The 25751-nt window shown below is 34.5% G+C and overlaps 2 protein-coding genes across 11 annotated transcripts in view; one reads left to right on the top strand and one right to left on the bottom strand.

Moving 5' to 3' along the window:
• Positions 1-1922, bottom strand: part of LOC114242352 (protein fem-1 homolog CG6966) — a 126642-nt gene extending 124720 nt beyond the window's left edge. Inside the window, exon 1 of the mRNA XM_028173496.2 lies at positions 1648-1922. Coding sequence (XP_028029297.2) covers positions 1648-1707 — 60 coding nt within the window. The 5' untranslated portion in view covers positions 1708-1922. The remainder of the gene's footprint in view (positions 1-1647) is intronic.
• Positions 1923-2792: 870 nt separating this feature from the next.
• Positions 2793-25664, top strand: LOC114242016 (protein groucho). 10 transcript variants are annotated; one of them, XM_028173038.2, is made up of 18 exons: positions 2827-3163; positions 3261-3358; positions 4078-4141; positions 5146-5190; positions 5405-5542; positions 6067-6099; positions 8990-9124; positions 9916-10041; positions 11390-11515; positions 12250-12303; positions 13213-13332; positions 14281-14435; positions 15884-16148; positions 16637-16816; positions 17983-18061; positions 19378-19542; positions 20390-20589; positions 21305-25664. In XM_028173038.2, the coding sequence occupies exons 1-18, from the start codon at positions 3116-3118 to the stop codon at positions 21410-21412; spliced, it is 2139 nt and encodes a 712-aa protein (XP_028028839.2). In that variant the 5' UTR covers positions 2827-3115; the 3' UTR covers positions 21413-25664. The 10 variants fall into 10 exon arrangements, with proteins under 10 accessions (XP_028028872.2, XP_028028839.2, XP_028028846.2 ...); XM_028173045.2 differs by having other exon boundaries at positions 11390-11500; XM_028173053.2 differs by having other exon boundaries at positions 11390-11488.
• Positions 25665-25751: the final 87 nt, after the last annotated feature.

The raw sequence follows: 25751 nt of genomic DNA on the forward strand, positions 1-25751 counted from the left end.
ATGCTATTATAACAAAGAAGTTTGTTTATTACTGTATGAACGTTGATGATATTACAAGAACATACACTTCAATGACATTACTATATTGTAACTTACATGTTTCTGAGTGCCATCAACAATATCTTATTACAACCACATTTGCAATCAATCTAGTGATGTAAAGTTGCATTTAAAAAAAAGCTGGACTGTGTAAACTGTAGACTATTCATTTATATCTACAAGGAGTTTTAAATGTTTCCTTTGCCAAGGCTATCTGGTATCAAGTGATTATTGGAGTCCATAAACATCATAATTCGAGAGAAAGATTCAAAAGGTTTTCTTCTAATAAAATGCTTGTATATTGCAATATGCCTAGCATATTACACAAAATAGAATAGTAAGTTCTATTATATATTGACAATACTAATAAGTAATTGACAACTAATTCTAACTAGAAGTGTTACATCTTACAATTAGTCTTTGTCTTATAAATAAATCCACTTTTAAATTTTAAACAACTCTTGGTAATAAATACTATTGGTCATATGGGAAAAAAATATATACTCGATAAAGGCTCTGATATAAATAATAATAAACAGTTTGATTTAAGAATGACTAGACCAGTATTCACTCAATGATAGAAACTAAAACATCCTAAGATCATTTGTGATTGTTAAATTGTTCTTAAGGGATAACAAAGTGTTTTAAAGCATAATACAGAATAGCATCATTGAATGGCTCAATTATTATTTAAATATATTGTAGGTAATATAAAAGTGAGAAATAAATGTGATATTGAATTTGAACTTTAAAAATGATTTTAATTTTTATGTTATGTACCACATTCAACAATCCTAAGCTTTCTATGTTTTTGCTTAGTGTAAAACAATTTCTTAATCTTTTTGAACTTTAAGTGAAAGATTTCTTTATTTTGAAAGCAATTGTTATCTTTACACTTTTTTATTAAAGTCAATGCTACAATAATTGCAAAAAATAATCTCAAATTTCTTACAACTAACTTGTCCCAGGAATCAAACTGGCCCACAGCACAGTACAATAATCAAAGTTACTATTCACTAGACCAACAACATAAAAAATACTGAATCACTTTAAATACTTTCAAGTAAAAGTACTTAATTACAAGCAATATTTTACCAATTAGATAAGTGGGAATGACTAGACGGAGAATAGGAATAATATTGATCCCAATGATAGAAATAAGAAACCGAACAGAATAATTTTTTTCTTGAATAATATTAAATAAATTCTTTTGTAGAAAAGGAAAACTTAGTCATTTATGATATAATGTTTAAAAAGTTTCCTTGTTCGAGAATAGTGTATGTATATTTATCTCTAGCTCATATCAATATCGCATTACCTACGTAGAAATTAATACATATCAGAAAGTTACTAGGTATCACCATTAGTATTATCCATTATACAACAGTTTTTTTTTTTTTAATAATCAAAATTACCACTATCCACAAGGGATTTTTTTCGTGAAATTATTATTATTTCGTTGTGTTGTTCTTGTTAGTCGTGAGTTCAAGTCAACAACGGAAATAATGTAAAACGTATTTTTACATTTTTTCTACAAAAGCAAATTGGGACAAAGTTTATGAATAAACCATACGAAGATAGCGGTAAAATATTTTTCACGCTACTTACTTTCAGTCTAGTTAGATTTCCATCCCGTGCAGCGTTGAAAACGACTGTTTTGAAATCCATGATGGTTTTTTCTAATACGCAAGACAATCACAAAATCAAAATATCACTTTAGGAACAACACTTTCTTCTGTGAATAATCATTGAAAAAACACTGAATCACGTATTAATTGAGCAACCAGTCTCAATTTTTCAAAACACTTCGTCACTGCACTATGTAACTATCGCGTTACAAAACAGCTGCAACGCGACGATGGCCTGCCAGTTCTGCTTCGCTCTTTTTGCAGTTCTGTAAAAACTGTCAAAATACTTCATTTCATAGACAATTCTTATTTGCTTATTTTAAAGGCTCAAGTGGAACAGCCTATACAGCCAAAACTTGGAAATTGTTTGTGTTTGTGAAAAAAGTTTCATGTGGTTGGTATAGTTAGTGAAAAGTCAAGTGTAATAAAGATATAAAATAAAATTTTGGTTAAATTTAATTTAATTTCAGTATTCACTGTTAAAGAATCCGAAAAGTAGTTTCTAGAGTTCTATTTTTCAATTATTCCACATTTTAGCGCTTTCATAGTTACAAAAAAGCTAAAAATTTTATTAAAATTGATTAAAAAATAATCGAGTCGGTGCGGTGGTGCACTGATTAGCACCCCCAACGGCCGAGCTCAGAGTTTTGAGATCGATTCACACGTAACGCAAACATTCGTGTGAAAAGCCAGTTTGTTTTCTCTTTGTCTTTTTAAAAGGTTTATACATGCATTATTTAAACATAAAATTAAACATATCTATTTCTGGTTCCTAAAGTACAGGGAATCTTAGTTTGGGTCCACATGATCGTATGTAACTCGTCTCTGGCTGTGATTTTAATTTATAAAGCCCCGAAGAGACACTGAATGGAAGGATAAATCAATTATCTTAGAGGATGTTTTCAAATTCCTGCCAAAAAGTATAACTATTTATTTACAGACACTATTGTGCAAAAATGATAGAAGCAAAACTAAATCAACCAGCAGAACTTTTTGATGCCAAAAATCAGAGTGCTTTGTTTCAATATAAAAATTGAGTTCCCACAGATGACGAAATATGATTGATGATTTGACAGCTCTATATCAAAATGACAGCTAGCCGAACAAAAATTACGGCGTGGATTTATTGGAAAACTTGGACAAATCTATGAATAATCGTATCCCTTCAATGTTAATAAATTAACACTAACGTAGAGTTTTATACATGGGTATATAGTGGTGGTTTTAAAAAGTTGTTTATGTTATTATGATGTTTGTAAATTTAAAAGTTTCCGGACAAAGTTTGTGCGTATCATTGTCGTTACCGCGTAAGTCGGGCTTCTGTATATTTAAGAAGTTATAGCGGCAGCCTACCGTGATTTGTGAGATGGTGCTGACTGTGTTAATTAACGGATCTAAAGAAAAAGTTATTTGATCGTGTCTATTTTTTTAATTTGATCGGAATTTTAATGAACATGTATCCTTCTGCTACGCGGCACCCAGCGGCTGCGGTTCGGGTTTGTGTTTTATGTTTGCTTTCATAATTTTCGAAAACAATGCAGTTGACAGTATAATTGTCAGTGCAATTGATGTGTGCTACTAATTTTGTTTTAGGGACCCCAACCGCCTGCTGGTCCGATTAAATTTACAATTGCGGACACATTAGAACGTATAAAAGAAGAATTTAACTTTTTACAAGCTCAATATCACACGTAAGTGTATTACGAAGCCATCACATTTAATTTAAAAAGAAATAACTTTCGTTTTACTAGAAATATCCCATTGTATTTAAATTTATGTTAAAAATCGAATTGCAAATAACATTTTGAAATAAATTAATTATGTATTAGGAATTTGCATCTATAAAACTTGATATAGTAAAGAGCTAATTTCAATTTTGCTCTCTATTTTGAAATGATGTATTTATGTATGGACTTACAGTGAAGGAATACAGAATGGAGGGCAGGTAGGAGTGCTTGTCATTATACAAAATTATGAAAGTCAATAGATGATTTTTAGGAGGTGCATCTACTGTCCCTTCTGAAAATTAGTGTTACCTCCTTGTGAACAAATCAAAACGAAGCCTATCAACAGCTTTTTTTTTTAAACAACTTCACTTTATTTCTTGAAATACAACAGCATGAATAGACTAAAAACCCATCTTTGTGAATGCTTGAAGACCTTACTTTGATTTCGTTTACACATCACTGTATTTTATGGGCCTTGTTTCTTTATCTGTAACAAACTAGCCGGAATCAATACTGGATCGTAATTTATCCATGTAAACTACTAATACTACTATTAGCAATTCATCATGATAGTTGTAGTAGTAAACTAGTACATCGACTATTCGTACTTTCTATTAATAATATTCAACAGATATGATATATAAATAGAGAAAAAAGATACACATCAATTATATTATTTTCAGACTTAAACTTGAATGTGAGAAATTGGCCAGTGAGAAGACTGAAATGCAGAGGCATTATGTTATGGTAAATATAAAATATATTTTAGAATATCTCCTAGTCCATACATTTTTATTTAAATAAATAAAAAAATTAAATATATATTTTACATTTGTATAAATTATTTATTAGTACATACTACTACTAACTACTAAATTTTATGTACCCATCACTTGTATTAATAAAGATAGTATTTTATTTCATTTTCAGAATTTATACACATAATTAAACTAATAAGTACCATATACATCCACAAAACACATAAATAATTAATATGCATAACTATAGAACACTTCTTTTTTTGTGTTGTCATGAAATAAAATAATTTTGAATTTGATTTGTAATTATGTGCATAACTATGTTTTTTGCTTCAACAGGTAGCGGAGATTGATAGAATAAGTCCTGGATATACTATGTTGTTAATTTTAGTATTTTCTTCAATAATGTGCAACCATCTTAACATATGTAAATAATAGAGTTAGCCTCATAAACTTGATTAGCGAGCAAATACTAAAATGTGTATTTAACTCCACAAACAGATAAAAGTTTAAATATTTGACATGTAAACAAGAAGTCTTACTAAAATTATGTTTTTTATGAGTGTCGTTTACTGTCGTTGGAAAGATTTTAACATGTTCAAATAAATGTATATCCAGTTTTTACATTATTAAAAGATATTCTATCAGTTTCTTTGCATGTTTCTTCAACTAAATATGAGATTGTAGGGATTACTGAATTGGGTTTTTTTTTACCTACCTATGCTGGTAGCCTTAGAGGGTTATGCCAGTGTTATGGAACGAGTAAATGAACTCACGAGGCTCTAAGGGATGACCGGTTTGAGCTCTTGTTTGAAGTGTGGCGTAGCCTGTAGATGTTCAGTTTGCCTCAGTGAGACATGGACCGCATATTTCTACTCATGATGCTATGGTGGTAATCACATTGTGTCTATTGGTTATGCAATAAAAGTATTTTCATGTTAATTCCTCTGATCAAAAACTGTTAAATCATTTTTAATAATATTGTTGTTTCAGTATTATGAAATGTCTTATGGCCTTAATGTGGAAATGCACAAGCAGGTATGATTATAAATTAAATGCTTCTAAAATAATTTAGTGTCACTAAAATAATTTTAAAATAAAATTACAATTTACAAGTTATAAAAAAAACATTGTGTGAATTTGGAATAAATTTGATAATAAAATTGAAAAAAAAATTAAGAAATATTTTTTCAAATTTTTTATTTATTTTAAATTGGTGTTATATTAAATTTATTATTATTATTTATTGCAGACGGAAATAGCGAAAAGGCTAAGTGCTATAATTGGACAGGTTCTACCCTTCCTCGCCCAAGAACACCAGCAGCAGGTAGCTTCGGCTGTGGAGCGTGCCAAACAGGTGACAATGTCGGAACTCAATGCTATTATAGGGGTAAGTTGACTGCTCCAAGTCATCCTACTTCCCTGAAAAAAAAAAGAAAAAAAAATGAGTCCTTGCAACTCACTGTAGGTACACTTTACAGAAGTAGAACTTCTTTAATCATAGAAAACAATTTTGTGTCTTCATTTGATAAGAAATAGTTGCTCAGTAATACCAGTTAGTCAAGTTCAATGTTAAAAATTAGACACTCATTGTCTCTAGAAAGTTATAACTTCAACAAAATTGAACACACCTGAAATAAGCCAGTGGATTGGGTCTCAGTAAACTTGTCATATTTTACATGTTTTTTTTGTGTCTTTCCTGTTATAAATGCAGTGTAACCAAACAAAAGGTGTAGCTTACCTGTGGCTTGTACCATAAATATCTATTTGATACTCATTGTGAATGTAAAGGACATAATGCTGTGTAACATTCTAGGCTATTCTAAATTCATAAACTGTAAGATTGCTGTAGAATACAATGTTAAGATATTTCTGAATTAAAATTGAGGAGGTATTATTTCTTGTTGTTTGTAGCAACAACAACAACATGGCCTGCAGCAACTTCTAGTAAGTTAAATAAATCATGCGCTTCAATCATTTGTTTGTGATTAACATTTTTATGTTGCTGTTACTGTATTTCATTATATCATGGTTTTTTTTTTACATGATGGTATTTGAAAATTGTAGATGTGATTTAGTTATTAATTTCGATATTATGTTAGCTTCTGCGTTTTCCAACTAATTCATAATCTTCAGAGAAAACGGTGCGCATAAAAAAAATTTAAAACAATTCGAAAAAAAATTATAATACTTAACTCAAATAACATGTCAGTATTTTAACATAAAAGCTAAGTCTAGTGTGTGCTCTTGGTTTTTGTTATATCAGAGCCTTTTATCTATATAAAGGATTAATGACGACAAAAATATGCTTGAATAACAATCCAAACTGAACATAGACATTTTTTTGTCCTGGCCACACAGATTAGGATTAATATCCGTTTAGTTCTTTTTTTGGCTATTAGGCCAAATTAAATTGTGATAAAACTTATAGCAGTTATTTTTGTCACTCTAGGTCACGTAGTTCGCTTATAGTACCATAAAGTACGGTTTCTTAAAGATATCGATATTTTTGAACCAACCATAGTCACAACTAAATTTACTTGTGCTGATTGTTTGGTATACAGTGACATATATCCATTTAGTTTCAATATAATAAAATAAAACAGTATTAAATGCAAAGAATCATCAATCCTATTAAAAAAAATGTTTAAAAATTTGTAATTTGTAATTGTTTTAATTAAATAGTAATTATTATAAAATAATTAAAATTGTAAATAATTAAAATATTCATTGTTTAAAAAAAATTATAAGTTTGCATATATAACTTTATTTTCCAGATAATTTATATCATTTTTTAACCTTCCACACCTCCAATAACCATTGAAAATAAAAGGTTAGACCATTGAAAAATTTAAAAATACAGTCAAAATCTGTTATAACGACATCGAAGGGACTGCTCATATTCAGTCGTAAAAACCGATAGTCGTAACAACCGGTGATGTTTAATGTGTATCGTGCAAGTACAAACAAATCGATAGGGAATTATTGGAAAAATATATTTATATAATACGCGATTTTTCTTCAATATTAATTTGTTTTCTTTTTCTTTGCGACATTTTGAAAGTTTCACGAATAACTCCACAAAGTTTTGGTGCGTCTTGTCTATAGATAAGTAACAAACTAACTGAAGAGATATGAAGAAGCGGGCTTTGATTCTACCGCATGCACGTGTTTTGTTTCTAAGAATTAGAAAAGACCCTACACTAAACTAAATCCTATTGTTTTCTTTCCTGATTTTAATAGCCATTGAAGACAAATGTGGATACCTATTCAAATTGTTTACAACACAGCTTAGCCGGTCGTTCTAACAGATCTAATTCTCCGAAATATTAGTTAAATGTGGTCGTTTTATGAGGTATGTCGTTATTACCAATGTTGTAGAAAGCAATATTTTTAATAAGGCGGTCATATGGCATTCAGCCGGGACCTTTGTTCTAGGTTATTATAACCGGCATGTTGTATTAAACGATATCGCAGTAAACGGTTTTGACTGTATTTAAAAAACCATAATCTATTTTTTTTAAAAAGTCGTTTGGGTGTTTGACAATAAAAAAGGGTGCGTGTACTTATGTACGCGCTTAAGAAGTTATACTTTATTTTTATTAAATTTATTTCTTATTTTTTTTATTATTAAATAATTAATAATAAATATTTAACGTTAAAAGATGAATGCTAATAACACTTTTTTTACGAGTGTACATGCGCAAAAGTTCACCTGCGGCTATATTCAGACTCGCCAAGTTACGTCGGTCGTATTGTTAATTTTGTGTCACAGTGCGCGCGCATCTCAAAATTTCACTCATCAATTTTTCATAACGCGCCTAAAGAAGTATAACTTCAAAAACCCAGCAAGCTACCATAGATTTTCACATAAGCTCCAACATGGTGGTATACAAGGCAAACGTTTGGCAACAAATTAATCTATTCGCAAAGAATTAAATACTAGAAATATGAACAATAATTAGTTCTGGACCACAACTTTAAAATAGTAAAATAAACACAAAGAAATTGCACAAGCTAACATATTGATTTTAAGAAGTCAAAAAGTTTATAATTTTTCAATCACTTACTACACATTCATTGTATGCAAGCACAATTATGGTTTATATAATTAGTTAGTTGTTCAGTTTTATGAGTAGTTATTGTTTATTAGTAGATATTAGAGATAGAATTTATGACCCAGAAGCCTAGAATGAAACAATACAGACTTGTGTAGGAAATATTTATCAGTCATTTGATTATAGATATCTAAATAAATATAAACAAATTAGAACTATAAAATCTGTAGTAGTTGCGTCAGTTTCAATGATATTCTTAAAAATAAATATAAAATGAGTAGTAAACATCGTAGCATTTTAATATGAAACAAAAAAATAGTTCTTAATTTGTTTATTAAATAAAAGCGAGAAACAGGTTTTAAAAAGAACTTGCTCACAGGTATTTTTGACTTGTCTTAAACTAGCCATATATTTTTGGGCAATCCCAGTTTCACACTAGTGCTACTAACGAAGTGAGAATTTAAAATAAAAGGTTCGGTTTCACTAATAATGCATAAATTTGAATTCTTTGTTACTGAATAAGTGAAAAGTAGATCTGTTAACTATTTGTGAAATTGGGCCTTGTTGTTTTACACCACAATACTACTGTATAACAGCAGTGGTTATGAGTTTATTTTTCAGTATTGTTTTTAAACCCAAAATACTGATTCACTTACCCATTTTTGTCTTCATTATATTAGTGTATTGAAATTTTAATGTTAAAATTAAATCCAAATCTTGACATATTGAAAATGAAAATTTAAAAATACAGCAACCTGAATTTGTCGAAATATTTCTAGCAACAGATCCACGCGACGGCTGGCTTGTCGCACGGCGTAGGGGGCGCGGGCGGCTTGTTGGGGGCGGGGGGGCTATTGTTCGCTCCCGGCGCCGGCCCGCAGCCGCCCCCGCATCTACCGCCGCCTGCGCATAAAGTAACTATTCACTGCACCTTATTCTACAGTTGATTTAACTTGCTTCTAAACAGATAAGTGGCACGTCAAACCGGAATTCAAAATTGTTACCTGACATAATGCACCCACCATTTTGGATTTGCGGTATGCCTCAGTACCAGTATTGAAGTAACGAGAGGTCAGGAAGTATTGAAGAATATGGAGGTTTCGTACTGGATGTCGTAACGTAGGCAGACAATCAATGAGGTGGACCTAGTTAAAATTGCTGGTAAGGAATGGATACGAAAGGCAAGAGACCAATAAAAATGGAGGCATATGAATAAACCTATACTTAGCGTTGGTTGGGTACAGGTCGAAGAAAAAGTCAGGAAGTACTATGACCTAGGAATGAAAATAGTTAATTATCACTACAAACCGGGTCATAATATCTCATCCTTTGATTAACGTTTAGGCAAACTATGTTCATTAATATTGAAATTTCCAACAAGTGAACCATTGACTCGTTCATTAATAGTAGAAGGGTAGGCTTTCTATTTCTGCTGACTGCCTATTTCTGCCGTGAACCAGTAATGCGTTTCGGTTTGAAGGGTGGGGCAGCCGTTGTAACTATACTTGAGATCTTAGAACTTATATCTCAAGGTGGGTGCCGCATTTACGTCATAGATGTCTATGGGCTCCAGTAACCACTTAACACCAGGTGGGCTGTGAGCTCGTCCACCCATCTAAGCAATAAAAAAACCTACCACGCATGTTTTTCTTCGAATATTGAAAATTGTTAAGTCATCTAACAACAAATTATACTTGAATCACAGGTAGAGCTTCCACCTCCTGCCGACATCAAACCCCCAGTTCTGCCCGGGGGATCGGCGTCTTCTCAACTGATGTCAGGGCAGCCGCCCCCGCGGGACGACGGTCACACTTCAAGATCTATGCCATCGGTAAGCTTAAATCCTTCCAAAAAGTAAACATTTACTCAAAATATGTATATGTGATATTAGAAAACGTCACATTCTGAAATATTAGCTTTTAAAAATCTTTAATGGGTATAGATGATAGTAGGTTTATTTTATACTAGCGACCCGCCCTCGCTTCGCTTCGGAAACATTAAATTTTATTATTGATAGGCGAGTCCCGTGATGTTAGCCGCGGTTATTGTCGTACCGCGGGTAACACTGCGGGGCAAAGCTAGTCTAAAAAAAGTAGCCTAAGTTACTCGTTATATCAGCTACCTATCAATGAAAGTCTCGTCAAAATCGGCCCAGCCGTTAGGCGAGTCCCGTGATGTTAGCCGCGGTTATTGTCGTACCGCGGGTAACACTGCGGGGCAAAGCTAGTCTAAAAAAAGTAGCCTAAGTTACTCGTTATATCAGCTACCTATCAATGAAAGTCTCGTCAAAATCGGCCCAGCCGTTAGGCGAGTCCCGTGATGTTAGCCGCGGTTATTGTCGTACCGCGGGTAACACTGCGGGGCAAAGCTAGTCTAAAAAAAGTAGCCTAAGTTACTCGTTATATCAGCTACCTATCAATGAAAGTCTCGTCAAAATCGGCCCAGCCGTTAGGCGAGTCCCGTGATGTTAGCCGCGGTTATTGTCGTACCGCGGGTAACACTGCGGGGCAAAGCTAGTCTAAAAAAAGTAGCCTAAGTTACTCGTTATATCAGCTACCTATCAATGAAAGTCTCGTCAAAATCGGCCCAGCCGTTCCAGAGATTAGCCGGAACATATGCATGTAGTAAAAAGCGGCTATTTCAATATTAAAAACAGACACACTAATTTTATTTATATGTATAGAAGATTGTGAAAAAACAAATACATAATTATTATTACCGAAATATATTAGCTTGGAGAAATTGAGATTAAGAATTCTAGTTTTGTTTTCTCGATCATAATATACAATTTATGGCAGCGGTTTGATGAGTGGAAACGGGCCTTTATAAAAAGTAATTTCACGCCGCTTTGACCAATTGCAACCGTAATAAAATAACGCATGAGAGCGTAATTAAACCAAAGAATACTGTTTCTAACCTCTAATTATAATCTTGTAATGCAAGATCATCAGAATCGGTGTTCTAATTTTTTGTCTAGCTATTATTATTTCTCGAGTGTAGACATCCTCAGATAGTGGATTCATTTCATTAAAGCAAATGATTCTCCTAAAAAATTGTGCATATAATCTGCGGTACAATAGAAGCAGTTTGAAAGTTAAATGTTCCATATGAAACATTGGAATCTGTAGCTCTGCTTTAATGTATCTGGTGTGTTGATTTTGTCTGCGCTATCATTTCAGAGACGTTCAGTGTCGCCACACGAGAGAGAACAGAAATACAGGCCCAGGTCTCCAGTTGAGCCCGAAGCTCTGGACGCCAAACGCAGAAAAGAGGAGAAGGTATTCAGCCATGTGAGTCTGTGTAGTGTATGTGTCGCTTCACATAATACATCTTGTTGCTTTTGTCGAATCAAAGGGTTTGGTTGCTGGTGGCCGCTAAAATGTTCATTTTTTTTCAATATATTTGACTGTATAGTACTTGGGATTCGAGTAAACAACCAATCAAAAACAAGTCCCCCCAACCCCCCTTTGAAATTTAGATTTGGTTGGCTTTGGTTCGCAAACTCGATTGCTTCATTAGCTTAATTTTTAGTAACCATTCGTTTGGTAGTATTGAAACAGAAATCCATGACGTTTTAAATTAAGATGCGACACTTGAATTAATTTAAAATAACCAATTAAATATACAAATTTTACGATTATAAAATTTAGTTCTATGTTGACACGGGTCAAATAGGGTCATGGGTCGCATTCGGTTTCGGCAAAAAAAAAAAAACGAAGCCGATTCGTCCTAAAACTTATCTTATTAATTAAATTTGTTCGTTCCTAAATATGTGTAATCTTAACATGATAATTTATGCTGTTATGAATATATTTAAAATCAATAGTTTTTGCGTACACCGGTCGGTACCATTGAGAACGACGCTTATTTACACAGATGCGCTTCAAAACAAACTATTGAAATGTAGCTGGCAAACATAAATATGTAGTTATATGGCTGGAGTAAAATAATAGCTTCTTTTCATTTTGACATTTATAATACATTTAAGTAGATTTTGATACTTATCGTCTTTTTTTTCGTTTTTTTTAATACGTTTTAGGACAGCGACGCTGAGAAGAGCGATCAAGACCTTGTCGTGGACGTGGCCAACGAGGTATCTATCATTTGGGAGTATATACATTTTTTTGGAGGGTTCCGTAGTTAAATTGTAAGCCATATTTATGCAGTCTGTTTGTAAGTATGAGCCAGTTGATAAGAAGACTGGTGACGTATGGCTTAGCGAAATTATAAAAAGTAGAGCGGAATCAAGGGTTGTCAGTTCGGTAAAAAAAAAAAAAAAGTTCTGTAATTATCTGTAATCGGCTGTATAGTCATAATCAGATGTGTTCTAAGGGGTTCGAGTTGTGGATGATATTACATTAAATGTCATCAATTACAGCAGTATACTACTCGGCCCTTGGTTCTATTTAGAACATGAAAATGACCAAACAATAAGAAGAAAGTGTTTCAGGCAGCAGTGTGCTCACTTATAAATTAGTTTCAAATTATCGGGACGCGTGAAACTAAGGGTTGTATGTAGATGCTCATACGGTCTCACATCAGACGATGATGAGTGATCACTGTGGCTCATGGAAATCGACAATGCCAGGGGCACAGTCAAGCTGCTCTCTGTATATAGTACTGTGTAGTGTGCACTCAACCGAGCGCAATCAGACAGGCGGTATCGTTCTATTTACTTTGTTCACTTCGTTAATTTTTACCATGAAATAATGCGATTTTAAACGTCTTAGCTATTCCGGCCGTCTGACAACCCTACGTGACCCCTTTCTGAAACGAAACCGCGTAATTTAAAAACATTCGTTCTATTTACTTTGTTCACTTCGTTAATTTTTACCATGAAAAATAGTGATTTTCAACGTCTTTGCTATTCCGGCTGTCTGACAACCCTATGTAACCCCTTTCTGAAACGAAACCGAGTAATTTAAAATCGTACCCTATTGACCGATCGTTTATCGTTAAATATATTTTAAACTGAAACATGGCGTAAAATATTTATTTTTAGGAAGAAAGAGCATCACCGAATGCGAGAACTGAGGGAGGGGAGAGAGCCGAGAACGGCCCCAGGCCCCCGTCCAGATCAGGATCCTCGTCCAGTAGATCGACACCTAAGAGCTCCAAAGATGTAAGTTTATTTAAATCGAGAACTGAGCGTTCTAGTTTTAAATGGTGTGACGTCATACGTGCTAACGTCACACTCGATGGATGACGATCGTTGTTTTCGAGATTTGAAATTCGAAGATGGTGTATATTTGTCTTTAGATGTGTGTGCCGTCACTCATCTTGAGTGTGAAGTTCGAAGTTCGAAGTTTGAATTCGTTTGTTTGATTGCATAGCATATGAACGAGCTCACAATCCACCCGGTCTTCAATAGTCACTCGAGTTCATAGACTTTACAGCGTGAATACGGCTTTTGGACTCGAGACTTTAGGCCCAACTCTTAATTCTATACCTAAAGTGTTCCATCCGAAACGCATTAGTGCGTCGCGCCAGAAACAGAATACTAGTTTTTTTTTTTTTTTTTATTGCTTAGAAGGGTGGACGAGCTCACAGCCCATCTGGTGTTAAGTGGTTACTGGAGCCCATAGACCTCTACAACGTAAATGCGCCACCCACCTTGAGATATAAGTTCTATGGTCTCAATATAGTTACAACGTCTGCCTCACCCTTCAAACCGAAACGCATTACTGCTTCGCGGCAGAAATAGGCAGGATGGTGGTATCTATCCACGCAGACTCACAAGAGGTCCTACCACCAGAACCGGTTTTTACGAAACGGGGCTCAAAAGTCGCTCTACAATCAGAAATGTTGTAAATTGTATTTTTATTGTATAAGGTGATATCGTCCTTCAAACCGAATAGTGTAGCTTCTTGCAGAAACAGACAGAGCCGTGGTAGAATCTAAGCACGGTTCCTTTAAAACTTGTAATTCTAACTTGAGCGATATTATCATAATGTAAAAAATATAATAATATATAAACAATACATTTTAAAATTAGCTTTATAAGCTGTCTGATCTGTACGATTTGTCTCCGGTATGTCACAAGATAAAATACTATAAGCTCTGCTTTCAGGAGAAACCCGGTACTCCGGGAGCAAAGTTGCCCCGGGCGCCCACCCCCACCGGTCCCGGACGTGGGTACGGCTTCCCCGGTTACCCTGGCTACAGACCCCCTCATCCGTATGAGACGCCGCACCATAGAACTAATGGTGTTGCTCCAGCGAAACCGTAAGTGTGCTGTTTACTTCATACAAAAAAGATAGGTTTTCATTTCATACTATTTGTGATTAATTAACGTATTTTTATTAAACCAAATCAAATTCTTGCAAGCATATAAAGTTCTGCCGGCAATACGATACTATCGATCCGGTTTGTTGATCATCTCTGTACTATTTATCATTCCCGATCCTGCGGACAGAATGGAAAGCAGTCGACGTCGCCCAAAACACGTCATCTCGGATCCTCCCGATCCACTAACGGTGCTTTTAGGTACTTCAAGCACCGGTCACCGTTCTCATCGAACCCGTCGCTTGCGACGAAGGGCTCGACGAGTAAATTAACTCTCAGACACAGCCCACTGAGTTTCTCGCCGGATCTTCTCAGTGGGTCGCGTTTCCGATCCGGTGGTAGATTCTGCGAAGCACGGCTCTTGCTAGGGTTCGTGTTAGCAACATCGTCAGGTTTGAGCCCCGTGAGCTCACCTACTAAAGTTAGGGTTACGCTGACATAGCCTCTCAAGGCTATCAGCTTAGGTAGGATAAAAAAAAAAAAAAACTATTTATAAGGTACACTGAACGGTTTATAAGGCGTGGTAAAGGTGATAACTGTCCTTTATAGATAAAACAAGTTAGTTCCGATTTTAATCCGTATGTTGTCACAAGTGTCGGACGGGCTAAGTACGACTGACTATAATAAGTGATGTACAACCGCATGCGCTACTCAAACTGGGTCTCTACAATCTCCCCGAGGAGAGGTGTCGGGACAGCTTGTATTTTTTTTTATTTCTAGATGGATGGACGAGCTCACAGCACACCTGGTGTTAAGTGGCTACTGAAGCCCATAGATATCTACGATGTAAATGCGCCACCCACCTTGAGATATAAGTTCTAAGGTGTCAGTATAGTTACAACGGCCTCACAAGAGGTCCTACCACCAGTAATTACGCAAATTATAATTTTGCGGGTTTTATTTTTATTACACAACTAGCTGACCCGGTAGACTTCGTAGTGCCTCAATCGATAACTAAAAGAACTAAATTTTTATTTTATAAAAAATTAACTTTTGTATAAAATAAACTTAAAACAAACCAAAGGAATCTGTTCGACAGGAAAAACAAAATTGTTATTTTTATTTAGTTCCGAGTATTTTCATATTTATCAACTTTTTAAACCTTCTCTGGACTTCCACAAATAATTCAAGACCAAAATTAGCCAAATCGGTCCAGCCGTTTTTGAGTTTTAGCGAGACTAACGAACGCAATTCATTTATATATATATATATATAGATGTTATTCCTTCACCGTGGAAGTCAATCTTGAAAATTTGTTGAGTACATATTTAATTAGAAAAATTCGTACCCGCCTGGGATTCGAGACACCGGTGCGTCGTGCATCGCTCAACACGAATGCAGCTGACGTGTTGACTTCAGAGAGAGTAGTATAGTGTTGTTGTGGGCAGCGCGTACTCGTACCACTCGTGCGGCGGCGGGGGGCTGCAGGCGGTGGGGTTCCCGGCGGACGCGCTGTCGGCGGCGGGCGTGCCGCGGGGCGCGCGCGCGGTGGCGGCGCTGGCGCACGGCGAGGTGGTGTGCGCGGTGGCGCTGTCGCTGGGCGGCGGCGCGCGCCACGCCTACACGGGCGGCAAGGGCTGCGTCAAGCTGTGGGACATCACCAACCCCGGCGAGCCCGCCACGCTCGAGCCGCTGTCGCAGTTGGACTGCTTGGTTCGTGCACTGATAATTCTGTTCCGTCTCAATCTATTGTCTTTTAAACACGCTACCCTATATAATAGAATAACTATCTACAGAATAGAATCTTTCAACGCAATTTTTATTAACTATATAACGTCCGATTAAAATGAAAATTTGTATATGTATCAAGGACCAATGCAATAATTTACTACAGTTTCTATCCTACTACAATAATTTACTTCAGTTACTATCCTATAATTTTCTAAAATATCTAAAAGTTTAGATCCTGAAAACATTAAAAGGACAAACTCCATGAGCCACATCTATATTTCGTGTGATTAAAATAAAAGCCTTACACCAATATATATATTTGGGGTGAAGTCAGAGCAGAAATTATGGGTAATGTTAAGTTTAAAATTAAGTAACCATATTATTATCAACGATGGATGGCTTATATGAACTAAATATATCTGCTACAAATTTATATTATATAAGGTAATCACGACTGAATGGTGTTGCAGCAAAGAGACAACTACATACGCTCCGTGAAACTCTTGCCCGACGGTCGCACCCTCATCGTGGGAGGGGAAGCATCGACACTGTCAATATGGGATCTCGGCTCCGGCACTCCGCGGATGAGGGCTGAGCTCACCTCGTGCGCGCCCGCGTGTTACGCGTTAGCCATTAGTCCGGATTCTAAGGTAAAATTAAAAGTTAGAAAATACGTCTCCAAAATGGTATTAATACCTGAACAAACTAACCCACAGACACAACCCACTGAGTTTCACGTCGGATTTTCTCAGTGGGTCGCGTTTCCGATCCGGTGATAGATTCTGCGAAGCACTGCTCTTGCTATGGCCTATGTTAGCAACACCTTCGGCTTGAGCCCCGTGAGCTCACCTACTACATAGTTCGGTCAATCTAGAATAACCCCTCGAGGTTACTAGAATAGGTAACAGAAAAAATACTTGAACCAAAACAAGGCGATATTGATTTGCAAAAGTTAAGTGTGTAGAAGCTTAAACGACGAAAGGAAAGATCTTCCACCGAGCGGGTGATATTGCTCGGTAGACCGACGGTCCGAATGTTATTGTTCGGAACTTGTATATATGCAAGCTTATCTTGAAAATGTCGTCAGCGAGATTCAGCATCTGTCAATTATCTTGCGTTGTATGATGGCTACCCGCCACATAAGCATGAACATAAGCATTTATCGTTTCATAATATTCTACTATGATGAACTTACGGTCTAAAACACACAACAGCTAGTGTTGTCCGGGGCGTTGATCCGCGCGCTCTTCTCAATTATTCATTGCGTTACATTGCGCGCTGACACAGTTGCTATAAAGCAGCGGTCGGGGAACTTTTTTAATTATTACCCCAAAATATTGTTGTGTAAGTTGATATTACCCCATGGCGAAGAACAAAAAAAAAACGAAATCGCTTCTTTTTAGCATCTTTCATATTATAGCCCCCATGAAAATTTTGAGAAATAACAATAATATTTTTTCCTTTCATTTCCTTTCATCGAGTTTGAAATCACAACGATTCTAAAGAAGTTTCACTTCAATATATACTTTTTACTCACAAGATTCATTTTTACCCCCGAAAAATTCATTTTACTCCATTTGGGGTAATTTACCCCTGTTCCCCGACCGCTGCTAAAAAGTAAATATCGATTTTAAATGGCATTGAATGGTATCCTTATATCCGAACGCGATTGAACCGAAAACCTTTGCGATTATAATTTTCCACGATTCACGACCTGTATGTGTAATTTTCGTGGCACGTGCTGGTAATTTTCTGATACATAACCAAGAAATAATCGATATAAAGCATAATTAAAAAAATTCTCTTTTTTTTTCAGGTTTGCTTTAGTTGCTGTTCAGATGGCAACATAGCTGTATGGGACCTACAAAATCAAACACTAGTTAGACAATTTCAAGGTAACACTTTGCTAACGTTTGCTTTGTTAACGATCGATTTATTAAAATGATATGATGACAAAACAATAGTTAATTTAAAAAAAAATTATTGGCAAATAGGGCCACAAATGGAAAGAAACTGTTTTTTTTCTAAGAAAGAAGTGATATTTTTACATTAAAAAAATATAACACTTAACTTGTCAATCCGTTTTGAAAATCGCTTTTATATTGTAATGTTGATTTGTGTGTAGTTTTTGTCTTTGTCTTGGTGTCTTGGATTTTTAGATCAGATAATTAAAGGAATCTTATCCTAAGGTCAAATAGATCTATTAGAATCAATTACAATTTGAAAATTCGAAATCATGGTTACTTTACCTTATGCCTCTTATAAATTATACAACTTGAGCTGATGATAACATTTTATTAAAAATGTTTGCTAAATCCCACTTCATTACAAATGATGTCATTTGAGGCGAAAATAAACGATGAACAAACCACAGATACTCTAATATATTATGATTGGCAACGTGGCATTATGCATTGTGATTGGAATTTATTTAGATTGACTCGAAAAAATGTTATTATAGAATAATGATTAGTCTATTAAATATTTTGGAACGAAGTTCCTTATGGGACGATGCGGAGGGGTACACTAACCGGGAAAAAACGTCCGTAACGTAAGATTTTTATTAGTAATGCACACAGTGTACGACTTAACTTTGTAATAACGTACAAATTAGTAATGCACATAGTGTACGGCTTAACTTTGTAATAACTTACAAAAAATAACATATTTTTTATCATACATTGACCATGATCTCAGCGTTCGTTTGCGCAATACACTAACTCTTATGTAAAGAACCGTGAATTAAGTGTACCACAATCAGTTCGCAAGTTGGCGAATGACCGTGGGTTGTTGCGAAACCTCCAGTTTTATCTTCTTCATACCTCGAATAGAACTTAAAATTAATATTTTTTTTATAATAAAAAACTTCGTTCCTATCCGGTGTCCCACGACACCACACATCTTTTTTTAACACTAAACATACCATAGCGGGTCAAATGACCAATTTTTGTAATATTTGCATTGAAAATTCACATATCATCTTATGGCTTTTTCACGTTTGTCTCCATGATTTTTCTTACCAATTAATCTACAGCAATTATATTTTTATTTCTTTATTTTGAATAATACTTGTCGTGTACCGTTTTCAATCCGCTATGGTAGAAATGTGTACCAGTAAGTGTTGGTATGATTAGTGTTAATTATTTCATGAATATTTCATGAATGTTGTCGTGATTTAGTCAATGTGTTTTACTTATATTTTAATTTCCAGGGCACACGGACGGCGCCTCGTGCATAGACATCAGCGGCGACGGCACGCGGCTGTGGACGGGCGGCCTCGACAACACGGTGCGCTCGTGGGACCTGCGGGAAGGCAGGCAACTACACCAACACGACTTCTCGAGTCAAATATTCTCGCTGGGATATTGTTCAACAGGTCACTACTCATTTCTTTATAAAACATTCTATTTCTTTTGCTTGCATCTTTAAAATATTTGTGCTACTGCTTAAGCAACATTGCACCTGTCACAAAAGATGATGTTTGCTCATATAAAATTACTAGTCGTACTCGCCCGATTTGCCGGGCATTTCAAATTAACATTATTATTTATTGTCATTATTATTAGGGACTCCAACACACATATAAATATTAGCCTATTATTTATTTATTATATACAAGCGGCCCGCTCCGGCTCCGCTCGGGTCTTTAACAAAAATTTCGACACTTTTTGTATATAATAATGTGTTCTACCAAGTCGTAATAAGTTATTTTATTCTATAATCAATAGCTTTCGCAGGGCCCGCGATGTAAAGTATATTTTAGAAAAAATTTTTACACCTTGGGTTACATTATTGGAGTTTTAGTAGGAATCCCAATTTTTTTTCAAAAAAGATTATAATAGCCTGTGTCACTCGGGAATAGTGTAGCTTCCAAACAGTGAAAGAATTTTTCAAATCGATTTAGTAGTTTCGGAGCCTATTCAATACAAACAAACAAACAAATATTTCTTCTTTATAATATTAGTATAGATTAGTACATGTATTTTCTACATGGATACAAAATGTAGCAAATGTACTAGAAACGCTATTGCCCTAAAAATAACTGTCATTTCATGCCTAATGCAAACAGGCTTCAAACTGAAAAACAATTTTAATATGTTTTATTTACAGAAACTGAAATTTGATATGAAATAATAATGCTTCAAAATATACAAAAATGAAATTTTGTAAAACTGTAGTCGTATATGTAAAATAAAAGAGTTAACTGGACGTTTGCTTTTCAGGATCCTGGCTAGCGGTGGGCATGGAGAATTCGCACGTCGAAGTACTGCATTCAGGGAAGCCGGACAGGTATCAGCTGTTGCTGCACGAGTCTTGCGTTTTGTCGTTAAAATTCGCAACGTGCGGGAAATGGTTCGTCTCTACAGGGAAAGATAATTTGTTGAACGCATGGCGTACGCCTTACGGAGCTAGTATATTTCAGGTATGTCCTATATAATAAAAGTATAAACATGTAAATAAAACACTTTTTTTTTGTCGTGTAATAATTAAAAACATTTTTATTGCTTTTTGTAAATTCTGGGAAACTAAAACCGGACTGAATTAAATTGTTTTATTATATTAATAATATTAAAAGTACTTTTTGATCTCCTAAGACCTGGCCAATTGCTCCGAAGAAAATTCGTAAACAATTTTCCTCTTTGAAGTTTACGTTTAGTTTATGTGATTGAAACTCACTCTTATTCCTATAACTAAATGTAACACTTATTTTAAAGACAAAAATAATGTTAATAAGTGCTTTGTGGTATTAAATAAACAAACCAATGCGATAAGTTCGATGGTGGATGACATATAGATAATAATATTACACTAGTTACTATGTAATAATTTGGGTCAACACAATTTGCATTAAAATTTTGATGTCACGTCAACGGCATTGGGAAAACAGTGGCACAGCATTATAATTCGCCGTTTAGTAAAAACGCGGCCAGTGCCGCAAAAGTATGCACTTGGGAGGTTCAATACCATTGTTTCTATTTGCAATGAATGTTTTTTTATGCCTCTCCACAATTTAATTTAGGAATAAAGTTTCCTTAAAGATAAATCTTAAAAGAATTTACAACAGGCTGTATATTCTTGAAACGCAACATGCTGTATGTGAATACAATTCAATTAACCTTTGCTTTTCTCTTTGACAGTCTAAAGAATCATCATCGGTGCTCAGTTGTGATATATCAACGGACGATAAGTTCATAGTGACGGGATCGGGCGACAAAAAGGCAACAGTTTATGAAGTCGTTTATTAAATAAATAATATATTACGGTAATCTCAGTGAACGTGGTCCAGTGAAGTGAAATGCAGTTTTATAGTGAATGTTGTGGGTCCCTGATGGTTGGCTGTTGAGTTATGAAGTGAAAACTGTCGTTTTTTTGTGTTGTTCATTGCTGCTTTAAGCAGATTCGTTTTTAAAATGTGTCAATAAAGTGTCACCAGTGGTTATTTTTATTATAGAGGATCAAGTTGCGGTTAAGTACAATAATATGAGAATGGAATAATTAAAATTAAATCGTGCAATAGAAAAGTTTTGGGTGTTATTAGAAAAAATAAATAAACTAACATTATTGTGAAAAATATAAAACGTGGATCTTGTATAATATGTATACAGTTTTGGTCAGATTAATTTACAAATCAATATCTTTGTTTGAAACCAATATAAGATGTGAGAACTGACAGGTTCATAAATACTTAAAAGCATTTAAATTTGAACTGTATTAAATTATTTATACACTTCAGAGCAACTATTGTTTAAAACAGATAAAATCAAATCAAATCAAATCAACATACATAAATAATTGAGTTGACAAAGCTAATTCTATAACCATAACTTCAATCTATAACATTCTGTAACAGTACTGTGATCCTGTGTTGAATTGATATTAATGAAATAATAATTTCACTAACAAAAATTCAACAGTCAACCATAGAAATGTAATTATCTATGTGTATTTTTTTTAAATGTAATACTTAATATAGATCAATGTTGAAAGGTTGAACATGGATATTTTTAGTGTTATTATTAAAATATAATAATATTTTTGTAAAAGAAACGAAGAAGAAAATGTTATTATTTGAATAATTTTGATGGTTCGTGATTTCAGTTCCATTTTATGGTCATGTTAATGTTTTTGTTCAGTTATCGTTCAGAAGAAAATTGCTTTATGAATTATTTAATTAATTAAACGATAACAGTTTGGTTGAACATTGACTATTGAACTCGTGTTAGTACATGCAGTAATTATACATTTTAAGACTATTACATGATGATTAATGAAAAAAAAATACATCACAAAGACTTTTTCTGATTTGAATAAATAAAACAAGAGCTGACTTAGATCAGTTAAATATGTAATATCGTTTTAAATTAAAGCTATTTTTAAATAGAAACTTAAGAATTGAAAATTTAGCCATCACAACATACCTAAGAGTTGTTGTCAACTTCGTTTAAAATTCACTTATTATTATTTCAGTATTGGCGATAAGATAACGCTTAAAAATATCTTAGCAAAATTTAAATTGAAACTTCCAACTATTACCCTCAAATAGTACATTGTTCAAACATTCTTTTATAATGAATAACATACATTTTTATCAAAAAAATAATCAATTAAACATTTAATAATTTATGAAACTAATTGCTCTGGAATGATATGGAACATCAATTAAGGTTTTTAATCAACACGATTATTTTTATATTTTTAAATACAAATTTAGTCATTAAAATTTTACAAAAGAAAAGCAAATAAATTGTACTTCAGAGGTAAAGCGTAAAGTTAGTTTTGTAAGACAAGTTTACATACAGTAAGACTCCAGTAGATGGCGAAGTGAAACTGTCTCACTTGTGGCATTGTATTATTATTATTATTTATTGCCGTTATACATGGACTAGCCCATGGCCCACGCGATGGTAAGTAGTGACCACCACTTTAGGGGATCAGCATTGCCAGGGGGGCTGTTAAGCCACTGGCTACTCGTATATGAATATACTCGGACAATGAGTCCACATGCATATCGTTAAAAAGTTCAACCTTGTACCATTGAGACAGAGAGGCTGCGGTAGGCAGCGGCTTGGCTCTGCCCTTGGCATTGCTGAAGTCCATGGGCGACGGTAACCACTCACCATCAGGTGGGCCGTAAGCTCGTCTGCCTACAAAGGCAATAAAAAAAAAATTAAAAAAAAGAGAGACTGCTCAAATGGGCTCATCCAATTTGGTGGTAGGGCCTCTTGTGAGTCCGCACGGGCAGGTACCACCACCCCGCCTATTTCTGCCGTGAAGCAGTAATGCGTTTCGGTTTGAAGGGTGGGGCAGCTGTTGTAACTATACTGAGATCTTAGAACTCATATCTCAAGGTGGGTGGCAGCATTTACATTGAAGTTCTCTATGGGCTCCAGTAACCACTTAAAGCCAGGTGGGCTGTGAGCTCGTCCAACCAGATAATTAATTACAAAAAAGCAAGGCAATGGAAATTATTGTATTTGATTTATTTATTGCATCATTGTGTGAACGGGTGTCATAGCCCGCTTGGTAAATGATGCTGTACTCTGAAGACATGAAGCTGTAGTCCTTTTATTGTATAATGGCCATTCCACCCTACAAACCAGAACGTATGACTTTTCCGCAGCAGAAATAGACCAGATGATAGTAGCGTACATACGCTGTGTACATTTACAATTAATTAGGCACTTACATTACTACACTGCATGTAAACGTTTGTTAGCGATCGTAGTATGCTGCTATAATACTCAGAGCACTATGCAGTCCATTCTTTGCCGAATCTTTTAATCGTCTTTTACCACATTTCCAAAAGAGATGAGGTGGCGCTTGTCTAGACAACACAGTCAACTTTCCTATACCACAGTACCATGATACCCCACATCTAAGAAATACCTTTGGTATCCGGGTTCAAGTTTTACTTGTTGAGATAGTTTTTAGTAATTATGTTTTAAAATTTTATATCATAGATTGGCTGTTTACTTTATATTTATTTCACAGGCTATTTGAAGTAGCGTAGACCCCTAACGCTCATACTTAAAGACAAGGTTGTGACGATAATTTTTATCTTTAGTATTGTTTAAAACAGGGTTGTGCAGACGATGGCCCGCGAGCTATTATTTTTTTCAGAAAATAGTTTCGGATACAGTAGTTTGGTTATTAGAATTCGTTGCCAAAATTTATAATCAAAATTTGGTATAATTTATCTTTATTCTTGTAACACTCCATTCTCATGACAGTGAAGCTGTGAATTGGGAAGTCTTTTGTTTTGGAAAAAAAAAAAATCTGCCTTCAGCTTTTGTAGTAAATTTAATTAGCCCGCAAAGGTATGTAGTTTGGACAACCCTGGGTTATAACATTAATATGTATAAGATATTTCAAGCGTCATCCAGAAGTAGCTATGGATAAACTTGTACAGCAGCTGTAAGTTCCAAGAGGTGCATGTAGTATTGACAATGTGCTAGATTCTTGTTTCGAATGTCTCATTTCTTTGATATATAGTAGTTTGAAACTTATTCTTTTTTAAAACACTTGGCACTATAGCTTTACTATAAAATTCATTAAGCCTATATTCCAACCTATTTTTATAGGTGTTATATAAATATCAAAACTGTGTAACTACCTTTTACCTCTGAAACACTGCGGTAATGTATTATTTAAATATATATATTTATACGCTGTCGTCGATTACGATGCTTATTTTTGGCTATAATGTTGTTATTCGTGCTGTTACGAGTAATTCGATGTAAAGTTATTAAAAATATTGTTGTTCTGTGTATAATGCAATATGAAGGGCCGATTTATTGAACTGTCATACCAGCTTTTAGATTTATTAACAGATCGAAGGTGAGCATGATGCCAACCTTCAAAAAGGGAATACTTTCACGGTGCTAACAACCCAACGCCTTTAGTGATCACGGCATACCTATCATCGGAATTTTATTATATTTCTATATCATAAAAATTCAACATCAGACTGAAAATGGAATATCTAAAGCGTATCAATGCATATATACATGTGATGTCAATTTTAAATAATTGAATATTTATGTGGGTGTTCGAAAAACGCACAACGGCATTTCAAATCCAAAGACGATCTCGGTGGTAATGTTGCCAGTATTAGTGTTTTGACGTTTAAACTTATTTGGTACGCATTTCAAATATTGTGTTCTTTAATGATTTTAGTTAATGCACAAAAGTTCCTTTCACACTGCCTTTCCATTGTTGGTTTACTTTCATTTTTGGAATTTGTCCTTTTATAAATATTGCTTCATTCAAATAAGTTTAAACCAACAGAAATTAGTTCCTTTTTTAACGGTAAAGGATTCCTTTTGTATTTAATACTCAAATGTATTAAATGAAGTACCGACTGTAAAATGATCTGTGAAATGTGATATTATGTCACTAATGACTCGATGTTATAATTAAACGCCGGATTTGACTGTAGATTTCTTATTTTCATTGAAATTTAATTGTATTACTTTGAATATATTTATTATTTGGATATCAATTTGTTTTATTTGACATTGCGTGATTTCTGTGAAATTGTATTGTAAGTAGTAATCTGTTACTAAAAATGTTCTGTTCTGACAC

This window comes from Bombyx mandarina, chromosome 21 (genome assembly GCF_030267445.1).
Source record: "Bombyx mandarina strain Sakado chromosome 21, ASM3026744v2".
Taxonomy (NCBI): Eukaryota; Metazoa; Arthropoda; class Insecta; order Lepidoptera; family Bombycidae; genus Bombyx; species Bombyx mandarina.